We start from the raw sequence: 25,187 nt of genomic DNA, 5'->3' as shown, positions 1-25,187 counted from the left end.
CGCGCGCTCGCGGACAGTCCGCGCGCGGGCCGGGCCGGCGCCCCGTCTGCTTCGCTCGTTCGCGTCGCCCCGAGCCCCGGGGGATGCCCCCGGCCGGCACCCCCCATGGCCGCCGACGTCTTCATGTGTTCCCCGCGCCGGCCCCGCAGTCGGGGCCGCCCGGTGCTGCTCAAGCCTCAGGTGCCTGAGGACGACGACGACTCGGACACGGATGAGCCGTCCCCGCCGCCCGCCTGCGCTTCGGCCACCCCGGCCCGGGCCCACGCGAGCGCCGCGCCGCCGCCGCCCAGGGCCGGGCCTGGCCGCGAGGAGCCTCCGCGCCGCCAGCAGATCATCCACAGCGGCCACTTCATGGTGTCGTCGCCGCACCGCGAGCACCCGCCCAAGAAGGGCTACGATTTCGACACGGTCAACAAGCAGACGTGCCAGACCTACAGCTTCGGCAAGACCAGCTCCTGCCACCTGTCCATCGACGCCTCGCTCACCAAACTCTTCGAGTGCATGACTCTGGCCTACAGGTAGGGACCCGGCGACCCCGGGCCGGCCCCACCTCTCGAGTGGAGCTTCCTAGTTTGACAAAACCAGCGCGGAGGGCTCGACCGCCCGAGGACCCCGGGGCTGCACGCATTCCTATTGGCTCTTGTCCCTTTGGGAGTGTTAATGGGTCTGGGATCCTCCGTGGTAGCGAGAGGGGTCCGTGTCCTGGCCTCCTCCCCTGCCAGCAGGGCTTGCGTTCTTCCGGCTTCACGTTCTCCATCCAGGCCCTCCCCTCCAGTGTCCCCAGGCCACCGATTTTGGACACGAAAAAGCTGCAAATACAGGCTGCACCTTGTGTTACTCGACTCTCCACCCTTTCCCCCAAACGCTTTGTGTGCTTCCGGCAGTACCGAGTAGTGGTTCGGAGCACCTGTCCAGGGGTGGCTTAAGTGCTGGTTCCAGTCTTTAATGGTTGTATAAAATCCTGGAGCCTGCTTCCTCCTTTATGAAGAGGGGATGACAGTAATATCAGCCTCCATCGGCTATTTTAGGGATGGAAGGGGATAGGTAGTGCTTTTATCCCACTGCCTGACACGTAGGTAGATGCTCCGTAAATGTTAGCTTACTTTTCTTATTGTCCCAGCAGAGGGAGGCTGGGTCTTCTCACATCCACTTTATTGGGACACCCTCTCCCACCTTAGCAGCCAGACTGGGTGCTTCCTAGGTTGACTTTTGGAACCACAGCTGTTGGAGGTGCAGTCTGCCCTCCTGGCAAGTTGGAAGGTTCTGTGGTCAGCCCTGAAACACTATATGGAGATGGCATTGTTGAGGGCAGGCATCCCAGACACCATCCTGACATGTGGACCCAGCTCTGGGCAGAGATCCCTTTTTTCTAAGTCACAGATATACCTGGCCCTCATGAGATAAACTGTCTTTCCACTCTCTCCTCCTTCTTTGGTGCGCGTGTTAGGTATTTGTGCCCAGCGACTTCTGCCTCAGCGACAGAACTTCTCGGGGCCATCTGCAGTGCAGAGCAGTCAGTCCTGCACCAAGCTCATGATAGGATCTCTGCTGAGTGGGGGTGATCGCATCAGTAACTGGACTGGCTTGGGCTGTCTTAGGTCTGCTCTGTGGCAGGCGGCACAGGAAAAGTTTTCTTGGAGACTCCAGAAACAGCGTAAAGAAAAATAGGTACATTCCCCCCACTCCTTGTTGTTGTTGTTTTTTGGGAGAGCCTTTAAACCCAGATATACCCAAGTTAAAACATTACACATTTACCTGAAGTCAAAACATGGCTCCGGGTGGCATTTTCCCCCACTGGAATAAATGATTAGTCAACTTGTTCCTTTGTTATGTTCCTGAAACAAACCCCCCGCCCCCCCCCCCCCATTTCCTCTCTTGAAGGTTTCCCTGGTGGTTTGTTTGCCACATGGCTGCAGTGCATTACCCATAGCTCTCCTCCCATCCCCCTTGCGTGGCATATTGGTTAGGCTCTGCTCTGATTCTCTGGTCTTGCCAGTTTGAGCTGGCACTGAGCCCGTGAAGATGTTCTTTTTTTTTTTTTTTTTTGGAATTGAAATTGGAATTGAGATTGCAGCCCTGCTTACTCAGTCTTAAAATTTGAGCACTTCATTGGAATCAGACCCACCTAGATTGTAGCATACACCACAAGAGCCTTTTCAAACAAAACTATAAGGGAAAGACAGGAATGTGTTTTATTAAGAGAACTTAATCCTTTTCTTTATTTTAATATAAACTTCTTCGTGTACAGGGAGAGAAGGGATGATTATGTAGCAGGAGCCATGGGGTAGAAAGATCTCACCTAATCTCTGCTAAAGGAAAAATAAACCAGACTTCCCTTTGCCCTCAGTTTGGATAACCCACAGGCTTATTATTAAATAACACCAAAGAATTTTAGTAATGGCATTTTTCCCCCACTTCTTTCAAAAATATTTTGGCAACTAGCCATTGCTCAATTAAGTTTCTTGATTGCCAAATGCACCCTTACCTTGCTCTTCAAGACCTCCAGCCCCGCTGGCTCTCTCGCTTTGCTGTAGTTCTCTGTGCTCAAGTCCTGCCGCTGCAAGCCTCCAGTGGGTATCTGCCTAGTAATTTCTCATGAAGATACTCTTTGTCTCTCCGTGTGAGGCTGATGCGACTGCCCCTGAGTTCAGTTGGCAGTGTGGAACCGTGATACAGATTGACAGAGGAATGACTCAAAACCAGTTGTCTGGGCTGTAGCCTCTGGCACAGAAAGCAGCAGAACAGAAGTGAGTTTCTGACCTCAGCTGTCCTATTATGACCACTAGCTGGCTCTCAGAGAAGGAGGGTTGAGATGGGGGTAGGGAGGGAAGCACACTTGATCTCACCACTGGTGGTCTGACTTCCCTTTCTGTGGGGTTCCAGCCCTCGCCACTGTTTTCCGGGTTTTTTCCTTCTTGGGCCTAGAGGAAGGACAGTGGGGCCTCCTCTCCTGCAAGACTGTTTCTGGCCTAGGCTCTTTCTAACCTCAGCTTCCTGTCTGTTCCCTGGCCTCTTGGTTCTAGCTGCCTAACTCTCCCTGGTACACTCTGTGCTGCCTTTTTTTTTTTTTTTTTTTTTTTTGGTTTCCTGTTAACTGCTGTCTCCCAGCTGTTTCCAGATGAGGTTCAGCAGCTCTTTGGGGGAGGAACTAAGCACAGGGGAAGCTGTGGTTATTTTTTCCCCAGTCCTGTGAAGTGGTCCAGGGATTCTGAATATGATCTGTTCCTGAACATGCAAAGTCTTGAACCCTTAAAAAGTCTTTGGCGAGACTGACTTTGGGTGGGGGAATAGGGTGTTGGAGGAGTGGGGACTGTGTGTGAGTGTGCCCAGTGACCCTCCTGGGCAAGTAACAGTGCCGAGGTGATTCCAGCTCCGTGCATCTGGCCTTAGAATCCATGTCCTTCCCGCTCTGTGATGCTAGCCCTGTAGCAGAGCATCTTGATTTGGTCCTACGGTGTGTGCTCAATTACTGGGACATTTTGGAGGGGAAGAAGTTGCCTTTCCCCAAGGCAAACTTAGGTGATAGATGATGGGGGAAAAGCACCCATGGTTTACCTTTTCAAAGCCTTCCTGTCTGCCACTATAAAATGGGGAGAGTAAAACTCCCCTGCAGGGTGGAGGTGAGGATAACTGAGATAATGTCTGTGAATGTGTCCAGTAGGAGGCAAGAGAAGGCTTCGCAGGCTGAATCCAATTCTGTGTCCTCACCCAGCTGAGGACAAGATTCCTCCTCTGTAAACGGAAGGAACTAACGTATCTCACTGGGGTATTTTAGTGTGGCTTTCAAATGCTTGCTTGACAAATACTAAATAGACACATTCTTGCTTTGTGTATGGTTTCCACGCTCCACAATGGAGCTATGTACTCTAGAACATAGTTCATGGTTCTTGCCCTCTTAGCATTTTAAGGAATGTCACACATGTAACTCACCCACACAGATTCTGAGCACATCTAGTAGATAGCTTTTTGTGGTTGGTTTTGGTTTCACTTCTCTACCTTTTTATGTAACTCTTTATTTATTGGGGAGCCTAGGTGTGAATGTTTCTGAAGGGTTAGAGATGTTGTCTTTATGTATTTAGGGATAAGCAGTAGCTTTCTGGACAGTGGGTTTCTGCTTAAATGGATATCTGAAGAGACCTTTAATTCAGACCTGTAAGATAGCCTTGGGATACAAATTCCTAAAACGTACCCCTGTGTATGTGTACTCTGTATAGAAACTCTCTGTTCCTAACCCAGAGTGGCAATCTCTGCCAGATTTAAGGAGTAGCAAGGATTAAAAGTTTAGAGCACGGTGACCTCCAAATTTTAAGTTTTCAGTAGAGGTACTTTCTAATGCTAGGGGTGGTAACCAGTTGTAAATGAGAACCGTTCACACAAATGACTAAATTTACTACTCTGCAACCACGCCGAAGATAAACAGGTTTTCTTCTTTTGCACTTTTTTCAGTTTTTGATCATTATATAGTGTGCGCTGCGGGGCGTGCACTGAGGTGGGAATGAGGGCTACAGAGATGACAAAGGCAGTGTCTGTCCTTGATGAGCTCATGAACTAGGGGTGGGGGGCAGATAAAACAGGCAGTGGTAGAATAATTAGCAAGGTCTGCAATAAAAAACGTGAACCAGTTCTGATGGCGGCACTGAGATTGAGAGTTTATATAATTGCTATCAGTGTGGATACTTTCTCCTGACATCAGGGTTTAATACTTACCTCCCCTTCCCCATGTTAACTGTCAGCAGTTATGGACCGTATTCCCCAGCAGGAAGCTCCATATTCCTTTTCTGTCTTCTTCCATTAGTAGTCTAGGAGCATATTTCCTTTTCGTGTAGAGGCTGATTTGCTAATTGCCATCCTGATGGAAGGATGAAGAAAGGCTGTACAGTTGGGAAACGCCTGAGAAATGAGGTTCGAGGTTGTTTGCTAGGGTGGAAGAAGACGAGAATTCACACACTACTATGTCCTGGATTCTCTTTACATGATCTTAAGCAACTCTCACAATACCCTTCTTAGGTGTGTGTGTGGGGGGGGAGGGGGGTGGAATCCTCATGTTTCATATTAAAAAAAACAACCCCCACCCCAAGTTTGGGAGTTAATTAGTCCTGTTGCTGAGTTGAGGCACCTTGTCCAAGGCAGTGACTCTGGAGCTGAAAAGTTGCCTCCCGCATCTGTTCACAAAAGCCTGTGGTTCTATAGGAGGTGAAAGTGCCAGTCCTTCTAAAGTAAGGCCTGGGGAAACCAAGGTGGGGAAAAGAAATGCCTTGGGCTGCTCCGTGCCTTTCCAGGCTCCACGCTCTTCATCACCCATGAAGTCCTGCCCTTCCTTCAAGACCCAGCTCAAGCACTGTTGCCCTAGCAAGGCCTCCCAAAGGGAATGGACGCCACATTCCTTTGTAAATCCATGACCCTTATCGATTCTGCCTCAAATCATTACATAGACCTGACTTGACACGCTTCATGCTATCTTTGACTTTCCCACAGATCCTAACAGTGTCTGGTACATGCTGGGTGATTAAGAAATACATGTGCGATTGAAAAGGGAAGTTCAGGTACTTGGAAGCCAACATCATAAACTTGTCCTTGGTGAACCTATTTATCTTCACTTGTGCAAAGACAAACACAAACTCTGTGGAACAGGGCTTTAGGGGATGTTGGTATGGAGGGGGACAATAGGGTGAATGCTTTCATTGAATGGCATTTGTATTGTGACTCATTTGGACTGTTGTGGCAGATTAATGACCCCTCTCCCTCCCCCCTCCTCCCCCAAGATCCATGTCCTAATCCCCAGAACCTGTGAATACGCTGGGTTACATGGTAAAGAGGAATCAAGGTTGCTAATCAGCTACCTTTATTTGTTTGTTTGTTTGTTTATAAATTATTGATGGATTGATTGATTTTTTAAAGTAGGCTCCACACCCGATGTGGGGCTCAGACTCATGGCCCCGAGATCAAGAGTGGCATGGTCTACAAACTGACCCAGCCAGGCACCCCATTAATCACCTACCTCTAAAATGAGGAGATTATTTTGGATTTTCTGGGTGGGCCCACAGTAATCACCGAGGTCCATAAAAATAGGAGAGGAAATCAGAGAGAAGCAGACAGAGATCAGCAGGAGAAATCCTGGCCTGATGTTGCTGGCTCTGAAGATGGAGGAGGGGCAGTGTGCTAAGGAATGTGGGTGCCTCCAGGCGCTGGAAAAGGCGGGCAAATACATTCTGCCCTAGAGCTTCAGAGGGAACCCAGCCTTGCTGACATCTTGATTTTTAGCCTAGTGAGACCCACGTCAGACTTCTGACCCCCAGAACTCTAAGGTAATAAATAGGTGGTGTTCTTTTTTTGTTGTTGTTGGTTGGTTGTTCGTTTTGAGAGCGAGCGAGCGAGCGAGCGAGCGTGGGCACACATGCAGACACATACACATATGTGCAGGGGAGGAGCACAAGAGAAAGAGAAGGAGAAAGAGAGGATCCTAAGCAGGCTTCATGCTGTCAGCACAGAGCCCGACGTGGGGCTCGATCCCATGAACTGTGTGATCATGACCTGACCGAAATCAAGAGTTGGGTGCCTAACTGACTGGGCCACCCAGGCACCCCTAAATAGGTGGTGTTTTAAGCCACTCACTTTTGTGGTCATTTATTATAGCAGCCGTACAGCCTGGTTTGAAGTGTTTCTTGAGGTCATGTTTTGAAACACACGACTCAGCTATAAAAAGGCATTTTTAGCTCTTCCTTAACCACAGGAACACATAGCAGCCCATTCTCGAGTTCTATCAATTTAATGCTGGTGTAGTAGGTGGCAGTTCAGGGGATCTAGTGATAGGAGGGTCCTTGTTATATAAGGAGAAGTCTGTAGAATGGGTCTTAGCCTTAGTCCCCACTATAATTGATAGGATAGGATATTATAGAAAGCTAATTTTACTTTTTTTTTTTTAATTAGAGAGAGAGAGGGAGAGAATCTTAAGCAGGTTCCACTCAGCATGTAGCCCAACACAGGGCTCGATCCCATGACCCTAGGACCATTACCGGAGCCGAAATCAAGAGTTGGACTCACCTGACTGAGCCACCCAGGTGCCCCGATTTTACTTATTTTTAAGGATTCATACAATGATGAAGAATTCAGTGTGAGCTCCCATTTTCTTGGGTAGAATATGTGCAGTGCAGACAGCAAATATCTTAGATGATATTTTCCATCTTTTGTTGGAATTCCGTCTATGGTTAGAATTCCAGGCCTCAGGACTTGTGTTTTATGTAGGCAGAACTCTTCCAGCTGCATGGATCAGGGACCCTCTTGTGCTTCCCCGTGTGATACGGGTTTATTGCAAGGATTGGGAAGGGTGCTGGTAACCTCATGATGATCCCAGGGTTCCTAGCATTGCTTGAACTAGTGCGGACTAGAGTTGGGTTCCCGGCCGCTCTGGGTCCTCCGCCCCAGGGCGGGGGCTTGTCCTTCTTCCCGCTTCATCCCTGTGAAGTGACTCGGCTCTTCTCTCAGCCTGTTTTCAGCCTGGTTTCCTTGCAGTCTTGCTTAGCCCACTGCCAGCTGGCTCGCTTACCTGCAGCCCTGTTTCTTCTCTGTGTCAAAGCTTTTGCTCAGGGGTGCCTAGGGGGCTCAGTCGGTGAAGTGTCTGACTCTTGATTTCGGCTCAGTTCAGGACCTCATGGTTTGTGAGTTTGAGCCCCGGTCAGGCTCTGTGCCGACAGTGTGGAGTCTGCTTGGGATTCTTACTCTTCCTCTCTCTTTCTCAAAAATAAATAAATAAACATGAAAAAATAAAACTTCTGCTTAGAGGAGCTTCTGCATCTGCCTGACCAGAGCTCACCCACGGCCTGTGTTTCACATTCAGACCTTGCTTAGAGCTTCCTGCTACCATCAGTGCTCTTTGCCAGTTGCCTAAGTTAGCCCCATAGCCTCCAATTAAAATGTTTGGGAGTAGGGGGGAGACTAGCTGTCCCCTTCCTCTCTGAGTAGAACCTCACAGGCCGCAGAGCATGAGTCTGGCTCTTTCCTTCTAGAAGTTATTAATCAGGCCTCTGTTGGGTGCCAGACACAGCTGTAGGCTTGAAGATACAGTAGTAAACAAGGAACATGAGTCATCTCCCCGCATGGAGTTTATATTCTAACAAAGGGAATCGGTAAGCAAATCAGATTTATATTGTTGGTGCAGTGAAGACCATAAAACAGGATGAAAGAAGGAAAGTGATAGGGGGATGGGAGGAAGATACTTTATCTTGCTGGTCAGAGAAGTCTTCTGAGGAGGTGACATTTTAGGTTGAGCTGAAACCTGAGTGGTGAGTGGGAGCCAGGCAGGATAGGCATTCCGGGCTGCAGAAGAGCCCGAGGCAAAGGCCCAAGGTGGAATGAACTTGGCACGTTGCGGGGCTAGAAGGAAGGCCAGTGTGGCTAGAATGTTGAGGGCAAGGTGAGTGGTAGAAGGTGAGACTCAAGAGGCAAGGGGCCTTGTTGGTGACAAGGTGGGATCTTGTGCTCGCCGCCCTGGGGAATATAGCTTGTCGAGGCTGCTCTGTGGAGACTAGTTGATAGGAGGCAAGAGTAGAAGCTGGGGTACCACTTGGGAGGCGGTTGGGCCTTTCTCAGGCTAGAATGGCAGCAGTGGAGGTGGAGAGAAGCGGATGGATTCAGGGTGGGTTTTGGACGTGCCGGTGGACTGGGCCTGGAGGATTAAAGAAAGACAAGAATCTGCAATGACTGGGAGGTTTGGGCCTGAACCACGGGGGCCGTTACTGAAATGAGGAAGCTGAGGAAGGCCCCGTCAACTGCAGTGGCAGGTGTGCTGGGGACACCGCTGTGCTGTGCACTAAGCTTGTCTGCTGTGGGTACCCTGTGACTGGAGCTGTGGGAGGGGCAGCTTCCCCAAGAGGGGGCTGCGAGGGGACTGTCAGTGTAAGGGGCACTGCAGTTGTCCGGCGAGGTCCTCTCGTAGCCTTGACCACACTGTGCTCCGTCTCGCCTCCCAGACCTCTACCGTGCCTCTCGAGGGGGTCAGATGTGGAGGAGAGACTCTGGACTTTTGAGCTGGCATTTGGAAGGTAGTGTTTTTTTCCTGCGAAATACATGCTGTCGTGTATCCCAAAAGATGTTTTTGCTCAGTTGGGTCTGGTTGTGGTAGAGGAATATTGCCTGATCTACATGCCCTAAAGGAGCTTTTCCAAATCTAGCATTCTTCATGTGTTTGGGGTTGGACTGCATCACCAGAAAAATCTTCTGGAAAGGGGCAGTGTAGAAGCGTAGCTCCAGGAAGGTGTCCAAGATCTGGAAAAAAACAGTTCCAGAAACAGGATTCCTTTCTGCTTGCTTTTGAGTCTCAGAAGTGGACGTAAAGAATCTGAGTAGAGAGCTAAGCAGTGAGAGCTCATAAAGAGACAGCAGAGAGAACCAGGCTACAGGTAGAAACAGAGGTTTGGGAGTTTTAGTTGCACTGAAGAGGGAAACCATGAGGTTTAGGTAGCATGGCTTTGCTGTTGAGGAAAATTCTGGGAGTAGGAGGATCCGTTCTGAACGCTTGTTACAGTTCCTTCCCTCTGTGGCTTGTGGGCGTAGGCAAGAAGGTGCCCTCTTTTGGTTTGTCACCATGAGACAAACTTGGCCATCAAGACAAAAAATAGCTTCTTACGAAGAAAGTAGGGGAATTAACTTAGTTTTTTAGATTAAAATTTACCCAATATTCGAGCTTCTAAAAGAGCAACCTAAGGCACTTTGTCCCGTGCTGATGGGTAACTGGCCCATTTGCCAGTGGACCACCTCGTCTCCTGATGAGCCTTTGGGACCTGCCCTCATAGCTTGATACGGAGCCTTTTAGAGGAAGTTAATTTATAAATCCCTTTTATTTATTAAAATGAAAGACTTTCAATGGATTCTTAAAACAACATATGATTTATTACTTTGCTATTTTACATGACTCTTTTCTAGTTGAGTAGCAAGTAGGGTCTTTTAAAATGCCTCCTTTGTTCTTTGAATTATTAAACAGGTCTTTCTCTGCCTTGGAGCAGGACTCTTATCTACTTGCACAGACAAGTTTTTGTTGTTATTTTTTAGCAACGTTACTGAAGTATAATTTATATACCATACATACATTGCAGTCATCTTAAGTATACAGTTTATCGATTTGTTGGTTGTGCAGTCATTATCCCAATCCAGTTTCAGAACTAGATTCCGTCCCCCCCCCCCCCCCCCCCCCCCCCCCGCTGAGGTCTTTCCGGTCCTTTTACGTTTGATCCCAGTTTCCACCTTAGCCTCAGACACGCACGGATCTGCTTTCCGTGTCTCTAGATTTGCCTTTCCCAGACATTTCATATAAATGGAACCATACTGTGTGCAGCCTTTTACGTCTGGCTTTTTTCACTTAGAATCCTGTTTCCAAGGTTTATCCATGTGGCAGTATATATCTATCTGTATTTTCTTCCTCGCGCTTGCTGAATAGTGTCCCGTGTATTAACACACCACGTCTGTGTATCCGTTCATTGACCGACGTGTTTTTGAGGGAAGCCTAGTACCTTCGTCATCTGGTATTGATTTTCCATTTCCTGTAATAAACTTCTCTTCCAGATTGAGATGGAAACTTTCTTCTCAGGTGAGAATAGGAAATGGCAGGAACCGTGGTAGAAGGGTGATTGGGCTGGCGCTCCGGGACGGTGGTGCCGCTGGCTAGCTCCTCCCTGCCACTGTGTCTCTAACTGGGGGGGGGGGGGGGGGGGGGGGGGAAGGCAGGGGCTGGGATTGAGCTTAGACTAGAGGCATGGTTACCAACCTTATTTATCTTCGATGGCCCTTATGTTTTTGAGAGAGATTATTGTAGAAACGATTTGCATTCAGCAATAAAAAAAGGTCAAATTACTGGTATGTGCAAAAACACGATGAACCTCAGAAACATTATGTTGAATTAAATAACCCTTCCTCTGAAGAACAGATATGATTTCATTTACATGAAGTTCTAGAATAGGTGAAACTAAGGTGAAAAAGCATCACACCACTGCTTGCTTCTGAAGGAGGTTGGAGTGGGAACTGACTGGAAAGAGGCACAAGAGAATTTTCCACGATGGGGGTAATCTGGATAGGGGATTGCACATACATTTGTCAGAACTCATTGAACGAGAACGGTACACTTAAAATTTGTACGTTTTATTATGTGTAAATCTTACCAAAAACAAAAGGAACTATTGACCAATGTTGAACTCTGGCTGACGTGTTATGCATGCTGGTGTGTTAGGGACGAAGCATATAGATGTCTGCATCTTACTCTGAAATGCTTGAAAATAGCGGCCCTCAAACCTTTTGGTCTCAGGACCCCTTTGTGCTCTTAAATATTGGAAAGCCCAGAGAGCTTTTGATTGTGTGGATTATATCTGTTGACGTTTACCATGCTAGAAATGAAAACAGAGAATTTAAAAATATTTGCTAAAGCACTGACAAAAATAATAAACCCGTTAGGTGTTAACATAAATAACATTTTTGTAGAAAATGATTGTTTTCTGCAAAACTGAGCAGAGTGGCATTGTTCTCCACACTTGCAGATCTTGTCTGCTGTTCAGCTGATGTTTGGTTGGAAGACAGCTGGATGTTCACCTCTACTTTCTTCGGCCGCGGTGTCACACGTCTGCAGAATGTCCCCATTCACTCTTGAGAGAGTGGAAATGGAAAAAGGAAAATAGCCCCTTAGTATTATTTTGAAAATAGTTTTGCCATCGTAGACCCCCAGAAGGTCCTCAGAGACTCCCAGGCTCTCCAGCTCACTTTGAGAACCACTGCTTAAAAATAAGTAAGATAGATGGATGAATGGATGAATTTGTGTTGTAGTAAATATGCCGAAGTGTTATTTGTCGCATCCAGGTTGTGGGTTCATGGGTGTGTACCACATAACTTTTCAATTTTTCTATATATTTGAATTTTTTTCTGTTGTTTACAAAATGAGAAAAAATGTGTTTATTTAAAGAATGACCACCATGACTTTATTCATGGGCAAATAAATACTTTTAAAAATATTGAAGACAACTTTTGGAATGAAATTCCAACATATGCTACAACATGCATGGGCCTTAAAAACGTTATCCTAGGAAGCAAGACACAAAGGACCACCTGTTGCGATCCCATTTATCTGAAATGTGCAGGTAAATTCATGAAACAGAGGAGCGGAGTAGTTGTTGCCATGGAGATGGAAGAATGGATCCTCACAGCTAACGGGTGTAAGGTTTTTGAAGGAGTAATGAGCATGTTCCCAAATTAGAGAATGATGATGTGATCATCAACTTGGTGCATGTACTAAAAACCAATGAACACATTTATTGTATTTTGTTTTTTAATTTTTAAGATTTTACTTTTAAATAATCTCTACACCCAACGTGGGACTTGAACTCGCTACCCCGAGATCACGAGTCTCACACTCCACCAACTCAGCCAGCCAGGCACCCCAGTGAACACTTTTATTTTTATTTGTTTGTTTACTTACTTATTTTTTTGTTTGAATGCCAAGTGTCTTCTGTACTTTCTTTTATTATCATTATAGTCTTTGCATCAAGATACATAGCAATGATAGCAGGTTTCTTTTTAAAGCTTAGTATTAAGTATTGAATATCTTTCCCCATTTTAATTTTACATGACCGTGCCAAGGAAAAGAAAATTAAAAGTCAGGCTAAAAGAAAATTAAAAGTCATGGAAGCCTGAACACACTTCCATGATCAGCCGGGCTATGTAAAAGTTGGTGGCTGTGTTCTTCCTGCTGTAAGAGCAGATCCAGGCCCTAGAAAGATGGGACCAGGTTCTAACTGTTTTTGAGAAGTGTGCTACAAAAATGGATGGCCTGTTATAAGCCAGATAACAAAGTAAGGATGGGGGTAAGGAAGGGACATTTTCTTCTGGAAACAGGATTTCTGACGAGTCCCATTCCATCGTTCTTTCCCAAAATGGCTGGAGGAGGGGTCAAACCTGAACATGAGCTTCGAAGTGCTGTCTCTGTGAGGGGACGGTCCCCCCTTGCCAACGAGGGGGACTGCTGAGGCGGGGCATGTCTGATTTGGACCCTCCCCATCCTTCTCAGCTAGGGAAATGGGTAGTTTATCGCCCAGTGGATATGGAAGTGGGCTGAAGTTTGGTTCGTACTGAATTCTCTAAGAGGTTTCTTCTAGAAACAGGCAACTCAGACTCTTCCTCTCGTGTCAACAAAGAAGTTATTTTTAAAAGCACTTGGCAAGTTCCTCCTCCACCCCTCAGGTGGGAAGGCTCAGAGAAAGGAGTCTCAGTACAGCCCCCCTCTAGGCCATAACGGAATTCTCGAAGGTTGGAGACCCCGTAGAAGTGGACAGAGGCTGCTGCCACCACCAGGACGTGGAAAATCTGATGAGACTGAAACCATATGTCACATTTTCCAGGAAAGGAGCATTCAGGAATTTGAGCAGCCTAGAGGCCAGCTCCGGTGACATACATCACGGCCATGAAGAAGAAGCTGCCCATCTGGCCCACTGTGGTGGCCTTGACAAAGCCCTGAGCAATAGTGAAGTGCATGGTGGCCACAACACCGCTCAAACCAAGTCCCGGGAACACTCCCGCTGTTGTCTGCCAGTGCTTAGGAGTGGCCCACCAGTCCTGCTGTGCTGCAATGATGGCAGGAATGACCAGGACACAGATGATGGAGAGGTGGATGAGCCGTGGCTGTGGGGAGCAGTAGAAGGAGTAATAGAGCCAGGGGACAAAGCTGCCCATAATCAGTAGAGCAATCCCTGAATAACCCAGTTTGGAAAAAGTCTGAGAGACTTTCTCTGAATGACAATAGACGGCGTGAAAGGGCCAGGAGAAGCTGAGACAGAGCACTGCACCCAAAAAGAACATCCCATAAATCACCTTCTCTGGCAGAGGGGCCATGAAGTACATATTTGGTCTGAGCACAGTCAAGATTCCCAAAAAGAAAAACAGCACAAAACCAAGCAGATGGGTCCAGATGTTGCCAGTTTCTATACGGATGCGGGAAATGCTCTTGAAGCAAACCTGGCAGGAGGGCACGGGTGGTCCATGGCCATGTAGCAAGGAGTCGTTGTCCTAGGCCGGGCTGGGACATATGGGATGACCCTCTAGCATCCTTCCCAGACCTTCTGCACAAACTCCTCTGCATCTTCTCCATGGCGTGGTCAGCTTGCAGGGGAAGGGTCTATACCCGCTCCTCCTCCTCCTCCTCCTCCTCCTCCTGGGGTGCTGGGTGTGCTTGCTCTCCTTCAGTCTCGGCTGGGTTGACAGTTACTCGTTTGCCTTTTCTTCTAGCAGGGGTCCCAGTTGCGCCAGCTCCAGTGTGTCCATTTCCCTGTCACTGGCAGGAGCTGCATTGCCCTGTGCCACCCCAGAACCTTTGTGAGAAGACATCTGGCTGGTACCTCAATACCCTGCAGCTTCAGCCTGGGGAAAGATTGGGGGGGGTGTCAGCCCCAGGGGGCAGAGACCTCCCTGTAATGGTAAACAGGCCTGTGGACAGGCTCTGCCGGGGCCCGCAGTCCCCCGCGCTACATCCTGTGGCCAAGCGGCCCCGTATCTTTGGCTACCCCCGTGAACACTCTTAAAGGGAAAATTTCATGGCATGGAGATTGTATCACAATAGAGCTGTCATTTAAACAAGTCCTTAAAACGCTTCTGGTTTTCAGCATTTTCTTTAGGAAGCCTGACTTGGGAAGCGCTGGACTACATGCTCTGCAAGATCTAAAAATGTCAGTGTCTAGAAATTTCATAATTTGCTATCTTCTGTCTCTTCTGTATATAGTAAATGAGAGAATGGTTGGGGAAATGGCCTGCCTCTCCAGCTTGCCCTCTAGCTTGCCAGATCACCGTCTCTGAGATTATCCTGTTAAGACCTTTTTTCCTGTTAACGTTGTATGAGTCAGGGACTACAAACACAAGTGTCCACAAGGGCCAGGAAGTGAATGAGCCATGTGTAACATGTATTTTCCTCATTTTGATAAAGTCATGGTTCCAGAGAAATGTTTTTTATTGTGAAAAACCATGTAAACATAAAACTGCAGTTGGTGTGGCCTGAGTGATGGATGGAAAGGCCATAGGGAGTGGTGGGATGTTTGCTGGGTCTAAGGGTGGGCACCTCACTCAGCTTCACGTGATTCTTGGTGTTTGGGAATGTGAGCCCAGTGTTAACGAGATTGGGCATATCTGAAGAATTGGAAGAAATCTGAACTAATATGTGAGCTCCACTTTTAAATTTTGCTTCAATTTATAGTTTCATGTCTGAGTTCAAGTATTAGTTATTCTGGGGAGATGGGTTTAGGCTAGGTTAAATCTAGTTTAAAAGCGAGTCTTGGATGAAGGATTGTGTTGTGCTGTTTGCCACAGGTCAGCTTCTGGCACAAGGGAAGTATTTTTAGTGTTCTAGCTCTTACTGTGTACTTTCTGCCCTGTGCTGTGTTTAAAGTCACAGGACCATAAAAATATAAATGAATATAAAATCTAAGACTGCCTGTTAAACCCCAGAGGTACATATGCATCTAGTAGACAGTTCACTTTGAGTTAGGAGGAGCTTGGGCAATTATTTTAAATGATCTTATCTGGGAGATAGAGGAACGATTCTCCATTTTGTGAAATTCTTGGACTAGAAGTTATTCTTAGCTTTATAGTCTATCTCAGACTACACCCCTTAAATTCACCATACTTTGTTGGGGTGGGGCTGTTTTCATAGGGGGAGTCTGGAGCAGATGAAAGGGATAATTTAACTATAAGTTGATTTGGTTATAGTTGAAATAAAATTATAACTTTAAGTTAGACTGAGGAGGCCTATCTCTGTACTTTTGTTTAAAGTTTCTGACCTACACATTTGACCTTCCATTACACGCCTCCTACTTCCCTTCCCCAGTATTAGTGTGTATATGTGCATGTGTATGTGTGTATCTGAGGTGGTGAAGAAAAGAATAAACGCACCCCCTTTAGAACCTTCTCCCCAACACACACATTCACACATGAAGGTACGGCTTGGGTAGCCATCTTGCCCCCTTCAGCCTGTTCCTGCTCTCAGATTTCCGTCTATATTTGATCTGATCTATAAGGGTATTGGCAAATAGCTTTATGGTTCTTAAATGCCAATCACTTCTGCTTCTAAGCCAGATTGAAATAGAATTTGTATTTATTAGAGGTGCAGTGCTTCTGCTGAGATACATTCCCTGAAAAGCTGGGGAGTTATTCTTTTAGGCTTAACACCTCACTTTTTAAAATTTGACTGTATTTCCAGGCCTCCTTCCAGGAAAAAAAATCCCACACCCAGAGATAACCACTGTCAATTCCCTAGTGTTTATCCTTCCAGACCTTGTGGGTTTTTTGTTTGTTTTTCTTTCTTTCTTCTTCTTCTTTTTTTTTTTTTTTTTGTCATGATGAGTATATATGTTTTTTCATTTAGTAGATTATGAACACCTTTTTAGGCCCCAAAATATTCATCTGCAATGTTTTTTAGTGGCTGAATGGTGTTTCATTGTGTGGATGTACTATTGTTTATTTAATCCCTTTTTCTTGGTTATTGAGAATATTTCATGGTATTTTTTGTGTAACTTTAAGGTGTTTCTGTGCCCTTGTTCTGTTCATCTCTGTTACCATACTGCAGGGTGGCTGCTTTCTCTGAAAATGCTCCCTCTCCCTCTCCTTCCAGACAGAAATAACCATCAACCCTGAGAATCTCTCAGCAGGACTCTTGAAAAAAAGAGGCAATTGGGATTGCCACATTAGGCACCCCACCTCTTTGTCACACCCTGCCAACCCTTGATAAGGGGTGTGTGGAGGAAGGAGGTGAGCAGGTACGCAGCTGAAAAGCACCCTTTGTTCTGTGCCCTGGGCTGCTGATAGGAATGCTCCCTGCATTTTCACGTGTGTCCCTACAGCCTGCAGAAGGGCAGGGAACTCAGTGGATGGTGTTTGACACACCCATCGGCAGCGTGCACGCGTGAACTGAGGCCCTAGCTTGCCTGTCTGTGCTGTGCCTGCTGGTTGACAGACCCCCGAGGCTACGCTTTGCAGTGATGTGAGCAGGTGAATGCGGTCCCTTAGCTTTTTGTCGATCCGGACGCAAGGAGAGCATTGAGTGTTATGAAAGGTTATAATTCCAACTGTGAGTCTGCACCACATGTGATGGGGAGCTGTGTGGATGCATTTCCTTTGAATTACAAAAGAAAATACTGGTATGACTTGGTTCATGGAAGGAAGAGCTGATTCAACTCGCTGGAAAGCAATTGAAATACTTTCACATCAAGTCCAGAGATGATCTCTGCAGCTTTACATGTCAGTTTGATCGGTTGTGGGGTTTCTGTGGTTCCATCTAGCCCACCCCTGTGCTGCTGGCTGAATGTGTGGTGGAGGGGCTGGTCGAAGACATGAGGACCTCAGTTATGTTTGAAAAACTGTATCAGTCATAAGACTCCCTCCCTTCAGAGGAAGGGGGAAGCTGCCCCTTGTGGCATCCGCATCCACCCGCCACGTTCTGGCTTAGAGCTCTAGGGCCTGGCCCCCAGCCTCCTTAGCACTCCCTCAAGCTGGTCCTCTATTCATTGGACAAGTCCTGAGCTTTGGAGTTCTTAATTTTTTCCCTCATGAGAGACCTTGGCAGAAGGCCCAGTTATCAATTCAGCCTCTCTCTTGTCCTTGACGTTGTCCTTGTGCGGTACCTGAGAACCAGCAGGCAGGTGGTGCTGGGGAAACTCACCTGTGGCATGCGTGTCTTCCTGCAGTTGCTTCTTTTTTTTTTTTTTTTTTTCTCTAAAGCATTTTATTAGAATCCTTTTGACAAGACCAAGTATTTGATTACAATAAAGAAGTCAAAGTGGTCTAAATGATATTTAAGTATCTCAAAATTTCTGTGCAGTTTTTTTTTCTCCAGTAAGTTGAAAGCTGCTCACAGGTTAATGCAGGACAGCTAGATGAAGTTCCTAGGATTTGCTCAACACCAAATAGGACACATCCTCTCGTTAGCAAAATCCATAGGGGCCAGGGAGAAAGGACATGGCTCTTCACTCCTACAGTTGCTTCTTAGTGCAGCCTACCAGAGACCCCTTGATTGCAGTTGAGCTGGCTTGGCCAGTATGTAGCCAGCTGCTTTTTGCCCCATAACTTTGTTTGCTTATCTCTTTTTTTGTGCTTATGGCTGGCTCCTTGGAGCTATGGGTGTGTTTGTACAATGCTTGAGATGATTGCTGCTGATTGGTAAAATACGGATGAAGTGAGCAGGGCTGGGTGTGGTGTGAAAAATACTATAATCTGCTGGTTCCACCCCAGCCCCCTCCAAGTTCTTTCCTGCAGAGAGAATTTCTTTCTGTTTCCTGCCCTAGAGGGTCCTGGGGTAGCAGCTTTCAGGCTCTTGTAACGCGAGGGGCAGCCACTCGAGCCTGGTAGCTCTAACTGAGGTCTTGGGTATGCCGCCCTCCCAAATTGACTGGAACATTGACCCACCAGCACTATAGAAACACGATGTTTCAGCCCTTTGTTCTCTGTTGGCTGGGATCACTGGAAACATATCAGTAAGTGAGACTCAGCTATGTCCCAGGAGTTCCGGCTCCTGGGTAGGAGATCCACGGCAGCAAAACAGCCAGCTCCAGTGATGTGTCATCTCTGAATGGCAGCTGGCCTGCCCCTGTTGCATCACAAGGGTTGGCTGCTGTTGGTTTGTGTGTGTACTTTTTTCCCCTCTTTTTTTGTGTGATGTCTTAAAGTCATGGGGACTAGGGGGCAGAAATTAGGAGGGGAGGGCAGGTTTTTCAGCTGGCTCTTGTTGGCCTGTTGCAGTCTCCTGACAAAGCCATCATTGTTTTGAATAAAGCACCAGTTGATTCAGTTTGAATCGCTTCACTGCTCTGAGACTGGCCGCTTTTCTTCCACCTCAGCCACGTTCCTGGGGGGAGGCGGGAGGACTGCCTGGTCCAGAGGGGAGAACCTGCTTGCCTTTGCCCTCTTGGCTCAGCAGCATCGTAGGCGATTAGCTAACCATTCCAGAATAGACAGCTTCCTCCTGGTCAGCGGGCATCCCAGGCCACTCCTGGGCCCCAGCCGAGTCACAGCCATCATGGCCTCCTGGCATGGAGCCTCCAGGAATTAGGCTGCTTGCCTGTGGCCTCAGCCTTACTTGGCACTCTCCTGCCTTGTGCAGGACACCACCTTCTCTACCCATCTGCTGTCACTGCTACCCGGCTGACCTTCAGGCTGCCCTTTTGGCCTGGCATCTGTCCCTGTCATGCATTAACCTCAAGCTACCAAGTTAATCTGAAGAGTGAATAATTCCTCTGGCTGGAGTCCCAAACATAGTCCGTCCAGACTGGGAGCAGGAACTCCGTGTTTGGGTTCTTTCTGCTGCTGACTTAAGTGGCACTGGCTCGCTTCTACCCCTCGTTTAGTTTCACATTTGTGTGGTCAGATTAGTCATATCCAGCTGTCTTTGTGGAAATGCCAGCCTTAGGGGTGCGGACAGCAGGAACTCACGTGGTAGTGGAGGTAACTCACCTGGCGCTGAGAAGATCAGACTCCATTTCCTCATCAAGTCAGGAACTTAGTTTCTCTGCATATGACCTGGTAGCTCTCCAAATGCAGTGTGGTTGCAGAGTGGCATTTGAAAAGCTTAGTACAAAAGCAGGGTATGACACAAATTTTTTTTAAAGACCTGAGCCCCAGACAGCCAAGTTAAAGTGCTTTTTCTCAAGACGGAGGTGCAAAGCCAGGAGATTACAGGTGATGGACAGAGCCAGATAGAAAATGGTCTTGTCCACAGGGTTAGTTCTTACTCAGAGTTGGTCTTGGGAACCACCTACATGGTGCATTCTGAGGAGCACAGAAGAATCCGTCAGCGGATCTAAATTACTTCTTTAGTTCAGTCCTCTGAACGGCATGAAACTTGGGTAGCTATTAAAATACGTTTCCAAAAATACCTTAGTTATTTGCCCTTCTCTTAACACATAGAGCTTCCTTTGATAATAAAGTAGTTTTCCAGATTGCCATTGTTTATTTTGTTAATCACCTCTAACAAAATTAGCCATTTTTAATAAAAAGTGGAAATCTCTCTCAAATACATAATAATCTTGACTGGCTTTCTTGAATGTACTGAGTATGTAGCTTTCAATTATCTAGACACCTGTTTCCAAATATTATTTATTGTTTCATTATAGTCACTTCCTGATCTTCTTGTGCAGCAAAGGTATATTTGCTTCTCTACTCAACCATCTTTGGCTCTCTTGTGAGTCAGTTTTCAGATCTTTAATCATCGTCTCCTCCGGGCTCTCGGCTGCTACTTGCTCTGCACTGGATTTGCCGCTTACCCTCCCTGTTTGTCTGGTGCCTCCCGTTTTCTGCTGGTTTGCGTAACTTGTTAAATGGAGTGTAAAATAAGAGTAATTAACTTAGTGAGGGTCTAGAGACTCCGAGTCAAGTACGCAGACTTTTATTAACTGTCTTGAATTATTTTTACTTCTGTATAACAAGCCCTGGAGGGTTGTAAGATAGTGCTGTGCATGTAAACTTTTTTTTACAGAATAACCTTAAGCCATTATTACCCATTTACATCACTGAAAGTTGTTGACAGATTAACTTGAGTGTATAATAGAAATCATCCATGAAAAAGGGCAAAGATATTACACTCTTAATAAAATTACAATGTATTCTTATTTTTGAAATGTGTCCAAAAAAAAAAAAAAAACCCCTCACAAAACTCCTAAATCAACATGGTAAACTCTGAATATTATTTTGTATTAATTATGAGATGGAAATTCCCTTTTTCCCTTTTTCAAAATGGAAATAGTTTTGTGGAGGTTCCTCTCCAGCTCTCCTCCTCATTGTATGGAAATACATAGTCACTGGCAGGGTGTCTGGGTGGCTCAGTCGTTTGAGCATCCAACTCTTGATTTCGGCTCAGGTCATGATCCGAGGGTCGTGGGAATGAGCCCCAAGTCAGGCTCTGTGCTGAGCGTGGTGCCTCCATGGGATTCTCTCTCTCCCTCTCCCTCTCCCTCTCCCTCTCCCTCTCCCTCTCCCTCTCCCTCTCCCTCCCCCTCCCCCTCCCCCTCCCCTCCCCCTCCCCTTCCCTCCCTCCCTCTGCTCCTCCCCACCCCTGAAAACAATAAATAAATAAAAAATAAAAAGAAGGGCACCTGGGTGGCTCAGTCGGTTAAGTGTCTGCCTCTGGCTCAGGTCATGATCTTGTGGTTTGTGCGTTCAAGCCCCACGTCAGGCTCTGTGCTGACAGCTCAGAGCCTGGAGCCTGATGCGGATTCTATGTTTCCCTTTCTCTCTCTGACCTTCCCCCACTTGTTTTCTCTCTCTCTCTCTCTCAAAAATAAATAAACATTTAAAAAATTTTTAAAAACATGTATAGTCATTGTCAAATGGAGAATTCAGACATTTTAGAAGATAGGAAGAAAAGAGCAGAATCCTCTGAAACACTCTTGGTGGAGTTACATACCCTGTTATTTCGTTATTGTGCCTTTTTATTTTTTTTTCTGTACCCTTGTAGGTAAAAATAGACCCACACTGTCATTTTCAGTTATCTTTTGAAGAGTGAAAGTTTTAAATTTTGATGAAGTCCAGTGTATCCATTTTTTTTTGTAGTTCATGCTTTTGGTGACCTATTTAAGAAATCTGTACGAAACCCAGGGTTTCCAAAGTTTTCCTATATTTTCTTCAAGAAGCTTTATAGTTTTAACTCTTACATATAGGACAGTGATCCATTTGGAGTTCATTTTTGTTTATGGTGTGAGGAAAGGATTGAGATCCAATTTAAGTAGTACTATGGTGAATGTTCTTGTTCGTTAGCAGTTCTCATTCCACTTCTTTAATTCTTTTATTAGGATGAATTCTTAGAAGTAAAACTATCAGATAAACTATATACTGAAATCTTTGATATATATTACCAGACTTGATTTCAGAAGTTATACCAACTAGAAAAGACAACCCCCAGAATGGGAGAGAATATTTGCAAACCCTGTATCTAATAATGGATGTGTTATCTAGAATATATCAAAAAAACTACAGCTCAGAAATAGAAAGACAGACAACCTAATTAAACAGTGGGCAAAGGACTGGAATAGATATTTCTTCAAAGATACAGGGATGACCAATAAACACATGAGAACACACGAGGTTCCATACCATTAATCATTAGGGAAATGAAAATTGAAACAACCACAGAGATACTGCCTCACACCCACTAGGATGTGACCAGCGTTGGCAAGGATGTGGAGTGATTGGAACCCTCTGTACATTTCTGGTGGGAATGTAAGATGGTGCAGCCACTGTGGAAATCACTCTAGTGGTCCTCAAAAACTTAAACATACATGTACCATTTGCCCCAGGAGTTGGCATTCCTAGGTGTCAATGCAAAAGAAATGAAAACATGTGTCTGTACAAAACTTGTACACGAATGTTCATAGCAGCATTATTCAGAATAGCCCAAAGGTGCAAACAACCCAAATGCCCATCCGTGAATAACTAAATAAACAAAATGTGATGCATCCATATGATGGAATATTGTTCAGCCATAAAAAGGAAGAAACTATTTGCTGTCACGTGGATGAACCTTGAAAACATTATGCTAAGTTGAAACCAGTCACAAAAAAACACATATTATGCGATCCCATTTATATGAAATGTCACGTTTAGAGACAGAAAGTGGGTTAATAGTTGTTCAGGATTGGGAGGTGATGACTGAGGGGATGGCATGTCTTTTTGAGGTAATGGGAACGTTGTAAAATTGATTGTGGTGATAGTTGCACAATTCTCTGTGATTAGACTAAAAACCATTGAATTGTACACTTTAAACGGGTGAATTGTGTGGTATGTGAATTACATCCCAATACAGCTGTTAGCGAAAAAGAAAGAAAAAGTTGCATCAGTCAGTATTCCCACCAGCAGTATATAAGAGACCCCACTCCCTACATCCTTTCCAAGTTTGGGTGTCCTTACTGTAATTTGAGAGTTTAATTTGACTCTACTGGGGTTTAATATGTAAACAATAAAATTCACCCTTTTACATGTACACTTCAACAGTTTTGACAAATGTATACACGTATATAACCACTGTAGTCAAGATACAGAACATTTCCATCAGCCCAGAAGGTTCCTTTGTACCTTTTCCAGGCATTCTTCCCGTCCCCCATCTGTTCTCTCACTGTAGATTAGCTTGGTCTTCCCTTGTGTTTTGTGTAAATGGAATCATACAGTATGTACTGTTTTGCTTGATTTCTTGTGCTCAGAATGTTTTTAAGATTCATCTGTGTTGCTGTATGTATCAATAGTTAATATTCTGTTGCTTGGATATACCACAGTTTGTTTTATCCATTCCCCTGTCGATAGACAGCTGGCTTGTCTTCATTTTGTTGTCTTCATCTTCGTTGTGGATAAAGCTGCTCTGAATGTTCATGTACAAGTCTTGATTGGACATGTGTTTTCATTTCTCTTGGGTAAATGCTGGGTCATAGGTAAGGATATGTTTAACATCATAAGAAGCTGCCAAACTATTTTCCAGAATGACTGTGCTTAAAAAAAAATCATGTACCATTATTACTATGCTTTTAAAAATCTTCGTTAATCTGATAGGCAAAAAATGGTATCTCAGGTGTTTTAATTTTCATTTCTGTGCTCTCTAGTGAATGCATTGTTCCCTGAAGTTGACTATTTATTTGGTATTTGAGAATTTCCTTTTAGTTCTTTTCTTTTTTAAGTTGGGAAGTGGGTCTTTCATTTTCCATTTTTTCCCAACATTTTTATTATTAAAAATTTTAACAGAGAAAATATGAAATAATGGTGCAGCCATCACCTTTATAGCCACCACCTGCAGTTGATATTTGTTAACTTGCTTTACGTACCTGTCTCTCTTTTGTATGGTTCAGAAAAAAAGTTGGAGACATCATGACATTTTATTCCTAAAAATACATTTCCCTTCATAACCATTATGTCATTTTCATGCCAAAGAGAATAATCCTTTCACCTTTTCCCCTTGCCATTGACTTTTTGAAGTGACAGGGCCAGTTGTCTTGAAGAACGTCCCACATTCTGTATTTGTTTTCTTGTGGTGGTGGCTAACATGTTTCTCTGTCCCCTGTATTTCCTGTAAACCATGCTGGGCCTAGAAGGCATTGATAACATTTAGGGTCAGCATTTTTGGTGGGTGTGCTTCACGGATAGTCACATCAGGGGTACATAATGTCAGCTCATCCCACTATTAATGATGCCAAATTTGATCATTTGGTTTAGATAACTGCCAGATCTTTTCATTGTAAAGATAATTATCTTTAATTAGATAGTTAATTAGTAGGTAGTTTGGGGAACTTAACCGATTTTTCACAATCTCTCCCTCCATTTGGCACTTACCTTCTAACTTTGTTTATTAATTTTTTGATTTAGAAGAGAGTTTTTACTTTTTAAAGCCAAACCACTAATAGTAGAAGACATATCCTTCACAAACTTCCTTGTTCTCAACCCTGCTCTCCCCTTCCTCTTCCTCTCTCTTTCTCTCTTGTCTTTCTCCTGCTCTACTTCAGAAATGAGGATGACAAACCAGCTCTTCCTCCCATTCTTTCATCTGTTTTGGGTGACAGATTCAGGAGGTTGACCCTTAACATGGGTACAAACTAACTGACTTCTCTGTAGCTCTCTTATCTTTATCCAAGGACTTGACTGCTCTGCCTGACCCCATCCCACTGGCAAGGGGGAGATTGGATCCTGAGATTTCCAGATAATCAGTGTTCTTACCTTCACTTCTTTGCTCATCAAAGCTAAGTATGGAGGACAGAGGGGACCAGAGCCAAACCGCTAATACTTTGAGAAAGACCTCTTTATTCCTTCTGCTAAAAAACCTTTTTCTCTACATCCTCTTTCCCTAGTTAATTCCTGCCCATCCTTGGGGCCTCAGCTCCGGCATCCTATCTGAGGAAGATGCCCTGGATCCACTGATGACTTTGAATGCCCCTTTCGCGTGTTTCCATACCCTGCACATGTGCCTTAAAAGCTGCCTTTCTCAGTTTGTGATGTCCTGACATCTTTATCACCCAGTTCTCAGTGCAGAGCCTGTCACATCACAGGCTCTTGGTACATGTTGCTGGGATACTTCTTTTCCTGGCCTGCAGATGATTTCTGCCCTATGGTCCTGGTCGTGAAAGCAAGCTGGAATTGCAGGCTTTTTTTTTTTTTTTTTTTTTTTTAATCAAAAGACACGTTTTATCTGTATCTTATAAATAATTGAAGAA

The 25,187-nt window shown here is 45.5% G+C and overlaps 1 protein-coding gene and 1 pseudogene across 1 annotated transcript in view; one reads left to right on the top strand and one right to left on the bottom strand.

Moving 5' to 3' along the window:
• MLXIP (MLX interacting protein) overlaps positions 1–25,187 on the top strand; it is a 60,556-nt gene continuing 35,369 nt past the window's right edge. Inside the window, exon 1 of the mRNA XM_045041108.1 lies at positions 1–518. Within this exon, the coding sequence (XP_044897043.1) occupies positions 106–518 (413 nt within the window). The 5' untranslated portion in view covers positions 1–105. The remainder of the gene's footprint in view (positions 519–25,187) is intronic.
• LOC101095687 lies at positions 10,971–14,500 on the bottom strand (annotated as a pseudogene).

This window comes from Felis catus, chromosome D3, assembly GCF_018350175.1.
Source record: "Felis catus isolate Fca126 chromosome D3, F.catus_Fca126_mat1.0, whole genome shotgun sequence".
Taxonomy (NCBI): Eukaryota; Metazoa; Chordata; class Mammalia; order Carnivora; family Felidae; genus Felis; species Felis catus.
Note: the sequence above shows the minus strand (reverse complement) of the source record. Positions and strands in the feature narration are given on the sequence as shown.